We start from the raw sequence: 10,905 nt of genomic DNA, 5'->3' as shown, positions 1-10,905 counted from the left end.
TATAGCCTAGGGTACATTGTATTTTTGTACCTTACTTGTATATTCTTACATTTCTCATTACGCTTTTGTGTTTACAAAGAATTTTTTCTTCTTCATCAAGTACTTGCTTACTTTTCAACATTTACGATAGCCATAGTACTGCAGACTTGTAAGTATACGTACGCACTTTACACATACACTAATTATTGTACAATTCATGGAAAATAAATGAAAGATGGTAGATGGGACCTCGTACAACTCATCAAAATATATGTCATACTAGTTAGTATTCATTTAATCATTAAGATTAAGCTAACGCGATTTTACTTTTATATGACCATTGTTGGCTCTTGTATCGAACTATCAAATTACTATCACCAAAAAGTGATCGTTGAAAAAAAAAGGTAGCAACCTATCACAAAGTTACATTTTTATCAGAATACGGTTATATAAAACAGTTGGAATACAATATAAGTAAATTAAGACACGTAGTTGACAACGTTACTCGTGAATTCAGAAATTTCAGGAATGACGCAATTTCAGGGTTCAAGTCTAACGCGAGCAAACAGATAAGCTGCAGAGTACGAGTATATAGATGACGGAACAAGTGGTGGTGGTATGTACGGGGGCGATGATTTTGCACATTTGGAAAGATTCCAGAGCAACAACTGTTTCGGAAAGGCGAGGTCCTGTTTATTTACGCATCACAGCTTCATCGTTTTGTATGTACGCCAGCTTTACAACGAGGGCGAGGTGAGGACTGATTTTTTTTACTAACGTCTTGGAAAAACTAAAATAAACTACATTTTCATACATACATGAAATAACATAATCTTGTTTATTCTGAACAATAATATGCCATTTATTGTGTTCTCACGACTACACCTTCTACTGTGCTTGTTTTGAAACTTTAAAGTTGGTGTACAATAATGTAATTGCACAGTATCATTAAATCATGTATGTAAAAAAAAAAAACTTAAAAAACAATACAAACAAAAAATACAACGATAGTATTGTATTCACAAAAAGAAGATAGGTGGAGAGAGAGAGAGAGAGAGGATAGGTACGACTACAATATTTACGTTTTGAGGAAAAACACACTCGTCTGGCGTCTCGATGAAAAAAAGACCGATTAATGTATCCATGGAATTTGACGATCGAATCGACCTTTGATACTCGATTCAAAAGAGAAAGAGGAGAGGGAGAAAAAAAATGTTCGAAAGGATTATACATATATACTCGCGATGAACGAATGATTAATTGAATTGCGGTACTCACATGCGATAGAACACGAATATCCGATAAGTGTTAAATTATTAGCGATGCACAGGATTTTCGTTGGATACGTTTGCTTGAAATGTAAAATCGCGTGTTAATTTATATCTATTTTTTTACCTCTGAAGAAGCTTTTTTTTTTTTTTAAATAAGTATACAGTTTAGTGGTTCGAATCGGAGATCATCTCATCGGGTGTAAAGCTATATTTAACTTTTAATGAAACTCTTTGCCATCGAAATATTTTGAAACAGTTATTTATTTGGACTGTACCATTGCGTATTGTAAAAACAGCGTTCCAATCCAGCATGGAATTTATTTGTTTTTCTCTCGATAAAAAGTAATTTATAATATATCATATGGTTTAGGCTGCGATACGTTTGTGTGTCCACTGCAGGCACTTGTGGTCGCTCTTCTCAAACAGGATCCTATCCCCAATCAAGTTGTCCCTGGCGTAGTAAAACTCGATGTTCTTCGGAAGCATCTTGTAACCGATTCTGCAACAATCAAGTGAATGATCAAACTCTTTCAGCTAACGGATTATCTTATTTCAATTTCTTACATTTATAATTAGTCAACGGTTTACAAGAGAATCGACTATGGACAATGCTTTTGTGCTAGTTAAATCAACCAGAGATAACTGACGAGTGTTGTTTAGCTGGACTGGTACGAGGGTTGGTTGGTCACCTCGTCATATACCGATACCGCGCAAAGAGCAGTCGCAATTGTCTCTCACCGAGTTGAAAGTCAACACGGAGTGTCAAAGGGGGGGTGGCTGTGGAGAAAAAAAATGGGGGCCGGGGAGAATTAGGGGGATGGAAGAGGGGACACGTCCCACCCATGGTCGGTAATTCATCACCCCGCGCTTCAACATTAATTCCCACGCGCGTTCCATCAACGTGACCCACATATGCTTCACTACATGTATACACGTGCAGCCAGATATGCCTTCCCGAGCGAGGAGGCAAGTGTATAGGTGTATGCAGGGAGGCGCTACCGCACCCTCCCGGCTGTCATGTGCACGTGAAATGAGAGCACATACACATACATCTAGTGCACAGATTGCCTGGAAAAGTGTGCTCTGATGTCGCACCAACCCCCTTCCACAAAGCCCTGTCTGTGTTTATAGTTTCGCGTGCCAAGAACCTCATTTCGCGTACATCTTTTTGCCAGAGATTGCTTTGATACGGCGAGGGTGTATCCCCTGGCAGGTTGGCAACCAGGGACACATTCGGGTAGCGTCGAGACTTAAGGATGACAATTTCCATGAGTGGACCATATTATATACGTAATAGTGGATAACTCACAAGTAGTCGGGCATAGGAAGGTCCTTTTTGTTCTGCCTGACTTCGCCGAGTAGCCGATCGTGCCGAGCTTTCAAGTCGTCCCAGTCGACTTCCTGGTCCTGGTGGCAGATGTAAGCGCGAATCTTGCAAAACAGCTTGTCGCTCTCGTAAAGATCGGCTATTTCCTCCTTGTCCAGTACGATCATGTCGCCCTCTATTCTCACCTACAAAAGCAACGTTGCGCGTATTTTACATCCTCGAGCATCATGAGTATTTTTACAGGCCAAATTCTCACCTGCCTAGCGATCTTTTGGTCCTGATCGTCGAGGTATGTCCACAAGAAGCACATTGCAGCCGTGGAATTCTCGGCCTTGGAAATGTTTCGTCAATTTCATTCGATTTAAATTTAATCTCTTTTTTTTTCGTTACATGATGATGTCACTCTCTAATGTAGGGAACGAAGTTTCTTACCAACTCTTTTGATTTCCGACTTCTACTGTCTGTGTAAATCACAAAGCCATCCTCCTCGAGCCTCCTCAGTACGACATTCCTAGCGCTTGGCTTCAAATCGCTAAAATCATAAAACGTATTGTCCATGTAATGAAATCGAAAAAAAAAAAAAAAAAAAAAAGACTTGAAAAATTTAACGGTACACTGACTTCGACACAGTAGCCAAGCAAAGTGCGTTTGGTAGTCCAGTGCAAAATTTACACGCCTCTGCGTACCAATCTCGGAACAGGTCGTACGGACTATCGGATTTCAACTCGATGAAAGCTAAATCCGACGATTCGGAAATGTTGTTCGATGTGGTCATTGTGACACTAATGTCACTCTTTCATTAAGAAAAAAAAAAAAAAAAAAAAAAAATTGTCTAAAAAAAAAGCAATGGGTGTTTGGCTGCAAGATCGTCGTCACCTGTAACATAAAAACAAAAAAATAAACATAAAATATTGCAACACAATGAAAAACTATACCAGGGGAAAGGAGCGAGACTATCGCCTGTCTCATTACCCAATAGCTCGTCGATACAGTGCAATTGCAACCCGATATTTTTGCCCTCGACGCTGCTGCGACACTATTTACGAGCGCGCAAATTAGGTGTACGTTACGCGCGCACATCTACTCAAGTGCATATGCAACGGCGTATTTTGATCTTCTCGCGATACTCGTGATTTTTTTTTCTTATCCATCGATTGGTGATGATGTGACGCGCGAATGCATTAATATTCATGATAATTAACACCAAGGTCCCAACGGAGGGAGGATTTATATAAGACAACAAGAGTTTACGTAAACAGAAAAAAAATACCTTACGTTTTGTGCGTTTATCCAGCAAATTGTTTTATACTGCTTGTACATACACTCACAAGAAGGTAAAAAATGATGACTTACCACGTTGGTTGGTTAACCGCCTCTTTTAACAAAATAATAAGTAAAAACGAGGTTTGATGTTAAAAATATGGCACTTTGACTGTACCGTTTGATATATACTTTCTATGAAATTGTAGTTTTTCACAAAAAGCACAGTTTTACGTAATCAAATATTTTCCGATTCAATATTGATTGTTTGCAGCGTTTTCACAGCAATTTGTCCGCGAGCAAAAAAGTTATCAAAGGGCCATTTGGTTGTAGATTCGTAAACAGAGTGTGGGTAAACATCTACGCATGAAATATGGAACACTTGTTCGTTGTAATGCCGTGGCTTAGGCAAACAGGTAAATTATGATCGCAAAATACATTTTTTATACTTATCAATACTTACGTAGTTGATGGCACCGGAGTCGTTATGAATTTAGAATAAGTGTTGAAAATTAGTATTACTTTATTGGGAAATGACTATTTAAAAACTTTAAATTGCACAGCTATTTTTTCAGTTTTTATTTCGATTGTTTATTGATGAAAAATAATAAATGAATAATAATAATAATAACAACAACAACCCTCTCAACCAAAAAACTTGATATGATTTTTATAATTACTTGCCCTTTGAATTACGAGAGAACTTACTTTCATTGAAATCAGTTGAGAGGGGTAAAGCATTATTATTCCAAACAACGTACAACAATTTTTATCTTTTGCGACAACAAAAAAGAAGCTATTAGTATTTGCTAGTAGTAATGCTAAAGTACACTTTATAGTTTTTAAAATTGCTAAAATGTAAAAAATTCAGTCACTCCAAAGGGCCAACAGTCCCATTGGAAATTAATTTGAAAGAAAAACAATCCATTGTGGAGTAAAAATTATATATTTGTTTCCGCGTGCAAATATAATTAATCACGCAACCGAAACAGAAAAAACTTGTCAAGAGCAAAATTTTGCAACAAATTTCCCAATGACCTAATTTCAGGGCTTGCGCTAGAGTTCGTGCGCGTATCGCATTCTTATCGCTTGGTTTTGGTGGAACGCGACTTTAATAACTCCTACAAATTACCTTGGAAGCAAAACAAAAAAAGGAAAAAAACCCAATTCCACCACAACCAAACAACAGCGTTGTACTCGCAAGTAAAAAAAAATAAAAAAAAATAAAAAAATGAAGCACCGAAACGCAGCGGTGCCCGTGTGCATACCAGAGAAAATCCGCTCCGGCGAACAGTTAGCTCGTCAAAATCTCCTCCTTGGCCCGATCCTCTTTTGTTACAGACCCTATCTCTCTCTCTCTCGAACAAATGCAAATGGAGCAACAAATAGTGTCAGAGACGTACAGAAAAAAAAAAAAAAAGAAAAAAAAGAAAAAAAAGAGGCCAAATCCAGTCGAGGCACACAACTCGCGTACGAACGACACCATCAGACAATACAAAGTCCCCGCGATATATCTCGCCCGTTGTATCGCCAAGCTGAAGTTGACCGGGTATTATTTAAGTATCTGCAGTGCTACCTACTGGCCGCAGCGCTCGCAACTACCACGAACGATGTACCTACGGTCTTTGCTTAGCTCCACGAGAGAAAACGATTTCTCGCACCTGTGTGGGTATTAGCTAAATCCACACACGCGCGCGACACGCGTTACAACCAACGTCACGTGCACCGAGGAAAGTCGAAAGAGGGTCGACCACTTACATATCCATACGCGCCTTATGGTGGTTACGTATACCACCTGCGTACATATATATACGGACACACAGTCATGGGCACACCAGCAGAGAATCGCGTATAGCGCGCTCGAGCATCTGTACGTCTTCTTCTGGTGAAGCACTCCATTCCACTCTTCGAAACCCACCCCCGTATATACATATACACGTGTGTGCACACATGTACCTCTGCCCGAAGCTTCTTTTCATCCACACGGGCCTTTTTTTTCCACGCAGGTAACTTTCGCCTCGTCCTCGAAACACTCGTCACTTGTTTTGGTTTTTCCGATGCTCGCGTTGGGGCGGGGGATGCTACGGGTGAAGCCTGTACCTTACACATTCTACTTAACTGGGGCACTATTTCGCGACCAACTTTACGCGGCGCCGAGTTTGGGGGGGCTTTGTTACGGGTTCGTGGCCCGAAATTTGCGTGGAAACTTTGGCCCTCCCCCTGGTCTCTCTCTCAGGTAGGTATACCAGTCCACGCCCTTGCAGTGCAACCCGAGTACACGCTAATCTCTTTTTGATACTCAAGTTGGATAAAGCCTGGAATCCCGCGTAGTACCACCACGTGTATTGTACAGCCTTTACACTATATACTTATTTATATACATTTCGTTGAAATAAATGTGCAATTTTTATGCTCCACAACGTAATATGTACGTATTATATATACATAACTATATATAACTGAACGGATTAATATCCACCCTTGCGGCCGTTGCTTTATCCTCTGCTCTTATCCGAACACGTGTATATATATACGTACATCATGCATTTTCATGCCACTCCCTGACATATCTTGAAAGCCACAAAATCACGTCGCTTGCGTCGATTGTGTTCAACCATCGGTCGTGCGTAGCTTAATTCCCACGTGCGTGAGTTTGTTAGTATCGGCACGCGTCATTCTCTGGTTTTCATCTGATTTGGAAGGGAGGGGGGGGGGCAAAGGATCAGCCGTTAACATAGAAAATCCGTGGCCAGGCTATTACAATGTCACGCGGGCATAATTACACCAATAGTCGGGGTATCATAGACAGGTGAATCCAATCACTCAACGAGAGCCATTCGATGTGTAATTGCGTCGGAAGTATACATATATATTATTAATGCACTCATCGGGGATGGTAATTAGAGTCTTGGCAACCTTCGTCCTCCTCCTCGTCTCCGACGTGTATGTCTGTGCACGTAATTTGTAGGTCTTGATATCCGTTTACATCGTGGATTACGTAATTAAAATGTCTGCGGCTGCACTATACACCTGCATGATAAACTTTGTTCGAGTGTCTCACTTGGGTAGTGCGGATTTTTCATTGAAAAGATATCGGATGAAATAATCCATTAATTGGCTGGTTATTTTTATGATTTATTGATCGGTGGATGACAAATAATCGCGTGGTATCGATGTCCATAATCTGCGGAGACGAGCCAACTGTAGAAATTCACAACACATTCGGTACAGGTATTATACATGAGGCACGCGATGACAATATATTATGTTTTTGTAACATATAATATTTTACCGAGATAACATTATCTGTGGGGGGATATTCCCCAACAATCATCGGTACATCAAAAACAATGTAAATGAAGAAGAGCACGGCACATTTTACGTAACTCGTTTTTATTTGCAACGCACGAGCGTGAGTCCGCGACTCTTTTGTAATTTTTAAGTACACGATACGTATAGGCTCGATGCGTGCTTGTGTATATCCCGGCAGACACACTTGTTAACGATCTACGCTCTATCGGCAAATCGGTCGCGAGATTCACAAGTCCAAGAGACACGAAAATAACGAGATAATTTTTATTCACTCGTAAGTACTCGTACTTACTCGTAAGTTTAACGTGAAGTTTAAGTTTACACGTGATATATATACATACACGTATTACCCGGGTTGTGTACCGTTGATTTGGTTGACAATGCTCAGTTCATTTGAAAATTCACAGCGTCGTTATTTACTGAATCGCATCGGCAATTCGTGTACGCACAGGATTTTCGAAATTCCTTCGTCAGCCGATAAATATGCACTTGCACACATTAACAAAATGCTTATAATCGATTATTCACACAATCAAACGAATTTACGCGCGTGTAAGACCGATCTGCTCCTTGAAAAGAAACGATTCCAAAGTATTACACGTATATACATAATATGCGCACTGAGAGAGAGAAAAACCCTGGTAAAAATGAAAGAGAAGAGGAGCCGGTCGGTACAACTCGCCTTCCCAACGCTCCAAATGATGATACAATATATATTTATATTGTACCGTCCAAGAGGTGGAAATTTCGTTGCGCAAACTCTTGGGGTGTGTGCCCGGTGCGGGTGTATAACGCCGAGAATCCAATGTACAGATACCTACACACCAAATACCTGTGCGCTGCCGGCTCTACGATGCAGAAAAGAGGACTCGGGCGCAGCGCATCGTAAAATATATGATATCAGCACGAGAGAGACGCGGAACAAAAACGAGCTCTCCGCATCTCAACCCGAATCGCCAATACTACCGTGCGACGATCGTGCTCGAGCTTTATACAGCCAACGAGAGCTGGGAATTCCTTCGGATACCGGTTGCGCAGAGATTATAATGATGAAAAAAAAAAAAAAAGACAACAGCCGATAAACGCGAGTGGGAATTAAAAAAACATCATGCATGTATAATGTATAATAGTCATTGAGGAGCAGCTTGGGCTTCGGTCTGCTGTTTTTGGCCCGTCTGGTCGTCGACACCGCCGGCGTGGATGAGCGGCTCCCCGTCGAGCTTGACCAAGTTCGGCAGACGCCTCGCCACCTCCGTCCTCCACTGCTCGGTCTGTAACGACAAGTTGCTATCATCATCATCATCATCATCGTTATTACTATTGCATAAAATTAAAAAAAAAAAAAAACAACAACAACAACAAATAAATATGTACAATAAACCAAGTATAATTTGGAGGCTGTAACATGATGCACGACGAAAATTAACCTTCACGAGAATAGCGCTGGGTCTATAACGTATTTACACGGGATGATGATGCTGGAGAGAGGAGAGTTATCTCGCACTTTGAAGCTTGAATAATTCGCGTGGGGAGAGCCGGGCCGGTGGTGGTGGACGGAATTTAGCTCGTGTAGCGCCCGGTATAATTTTCGCCGCGCTTTCGTGCATCGTGTACGTATACAGGGGGCGGAGGGTAATTTCGCGTCTTTGTTCATATATTATATAAAAATTCATTTTCCTCCCAAAGTTGGCCTTGGGGCGATAAATTCGAGGATCATTGCAATGGATCGGCCATTTGGAAGGGTGTATGTTGTATGAAAACCATGAAGGAAAAAGACCGGCCTCCAAGCCGTCGGTGATGGGATTGCCGGTGAAGCCGAGATCCTGCAGGCTCGGCATTTCTTGCAGCCGGGCGAACTCGTTCCACTCCCTCACGAGGTTGTTGGACATGTACAGCACCTTGAGGCTCCGGAGCGCGGTCACTCCCTTCAGCTTCTCGATCGCGTTGTACGAGATCCACAGCTCTTCCAGGCTGTCGCCCAGTGTTTCCAGCCCCGAGAAGCCCTTTATCTGGTTCCTGCTCACCGACAGGACCCTCAGCTTCTTCAGGCTGCTCACACCTAAGCGCATTTTACGCCATCAGCATCTAGGTATATATTTATGTATATATATCATCACGCTAATTTTACGTATTGCCGTCTGGGTATACTTTTATTATTTCTGCGATGTAGCCAGGTGCGAACGTTTTATGATTTATCCTAACTAATGAGCGCGCGTTTACAAGTAGGTAAAACTTTGTTTGCTTTTTTCCTTCTTTTCTTCCGTAACGCGATGCATAACGTCATTTGCACGTAAACACAAACACGTATATCTTAAATGTGGCATCTTATACGCAAACACGTTGTGTTATCATATATACATTGAGCAATAATTTGCCGATCGCCGATTGCAATGAAAGAGCCTCGTGTTTTATATAGTTTCCAAGTCGGTACAACCTACCAAGTGGCTGCAACGAGTGTGTATATAATATACACGACACACCTGAAATCCGAGTCTCTCTTCATCTCTATTTCCCTCTCGTGCATACTATTACATGGTCAAACCGAGTGACACATCGGAAAAAAAAAAAAAAAATAAAATAATGGCCTTCGACGCTCTGCGCGTTATATATTGTAACGCGTATAGACAAGCTTTTTCAAGCTTTCTTTAAACATCACCTCTTGCTATACGCGTGTTGCGCGACAACAAGTAAAATAAACTTGTAACAAGTCAAATTTTAGTGGAAATGGTAACCTGCTATCTTCTCGATCATGTTGGTGGACAGGGAGAGCCGCTCGCAGGACGAGAGGACGGCCAGGGAGTTGTCCATGCGCTCGATGGGCGGCCACTGGAAGATGAGACTGACCTCGAGGGCTGAGCTCGCCTCCTGGCTGTTCTCCTCCTCCCACCGGCGGACCGCGTCCTTGCACGTCGTTGGCTTCCCCGCGGACATGCTTCGCTACTGCCGCTCCTTACCCCAGGGATAGATTGACACTCAAGGGTTTTTGCCAAACTTTCTTCCCAATCTGCAAAACAAAATACCTCTCCGCGTTTGAGATGAATCTTTTCTCGTTTACCGCGTCCGCGTGGCAAACAACGCGGCCATTCGCAAGTCCACCGATTTTCCAGGATGTTTTTCTTCCACATCGAACCGGACGATAAATTCTCCGCGGAGGTCCGAAAAATAGATCCACCCCCTACATACCGCGCGGGTGGAGTTGATTTTTCCCCATCGCGCGTCCACTACAGGGGGGAATGAAAAAGGGGCACATCCCTTGCACGTGGCTCCGGTTTCTCGAGCGAATTCATATTCCAGAGACGCGTTGTACCGGCCCCCTCGAGGTATCTCTCGGGTGGTGGAAATAGGTTTGGTACAGCTGCTGATATACATATATAGGTACGCGTGCACGGGAGAAAACCCGAGTTTGCCCCTCTCGGGCGCGGAAAAGTAGGTATATATATCCGAGGGATGTCGCGACTTCTGATGGCACGTGGAGGATAAAAAGTTCTAGGTCAGTAAAAGCGGAAGGTAATACACATATACGTATAGCTTTATAAATAAATAAGAGCTTGCATTTTTAAGGAAACGGAAAAGTTATTTCTTTGTGCCAGGAGGAAAAGGGGCGAGCTAGTATATCCGTGTATACCGTGTCACCGACTTGCCTGCAGTTGTTATTATTATACATGTAGGTACCTTACCCCGTGTCCTCTTTTGACCCCACTGCAACGAATGAATATTAATTACGAGAGGCAAAGTGTGCCCCGTTTGAAATAACAA

At 42.1% G+C, this 10,905-nt stretch overlaps 1 protein-coding gene and 1 pseudogene across 1 annotated transcript; both read right to left on the bottom strand.

Moving 5' to 3' along the window:
- Positions 1–1,548: 1,548 nt before the first annotated feature.
- On the bottom strand, positions 1,549–5,421 carry LOC106644873 (uncharacterized). The gene is made up of 6 exons (XM_014360568.2): positions 5,106–5,421; positions 3,198–3,453; positions 3,010–3,109; positions 2,834–2,908; positions 2,560–2,762; positions 1,549–1,749 (listed from the first exon to the last, which is right to left on the bottom strand). Exons 2-6 carry the CDS (start codon positions 3,350–3,352, stop codon positions 1,617–1,619), a joined length of 666 nt encoding a protein of 221 aa, XP_014216054.2. The 5' UTR covers positions 3,353–3,453; positions 5,106–5,421; the 3' UTR covers positions 1,549–1,616.
- A 2,858-nt stretch (positions 5,422–8,279) lies between these two features.
- LOC106644848 (dynein axonemal light chain 1 pseudogene) lies at positions 8,280–10,080 on the bottom strand (annotated as a pseudogene).
- Between the last annotated feature and the right edge of the window lie 825 nt (positions 10,081–10,905).

The sequence above is a fragment of the Copidosoma floridanum genome, unplaced genomic scaffold (genome assembly GCF_036245765.1).
Source record: "Copidosoma floridanum isolate Cflo_tuat_1 unplaced genomic scaffold, Cflo_Japanese_pri ptg000021l, whole genome shotgun sequence".
Lineage (NCBI taxonomy): Eukaryota > Metazoa > Arthropoda > Insecta > Hymenoptera > Encyrtidae > Copidosoma > Copidosoma floridanum.
This window is presented reverse-complemented; position numbering and strand designations above follow the sequence as displayed.

What these genes read in the sequence shown, in the direction of transcription:
- LOC106644873 (XM_014360568.2), bottom strand. Translation starts at nt 3,352, where the DNA reads ATGACCACATCGAACAACATTTCCGAATCGTCGGATTTAGCTTTCATC. An exon ending in GTCGGAAATCAAAAGAGTTG is followed by an intron (nt 2,909 to 3,009) that starts GTAAGAAACTTC and finishes AACATTTCCAAG; the next exon opens with GCCGAGAATTCCACGGCTGC. An exon ending in CTTCCTATGCCCGACTACTT is followed by an intron (nt 1,750 to 2,559) that starts GTGAGTTATCCA and finishes TGATTGTTGCAG; the next exon opens with AATCGGTTACAAGATGCTTC.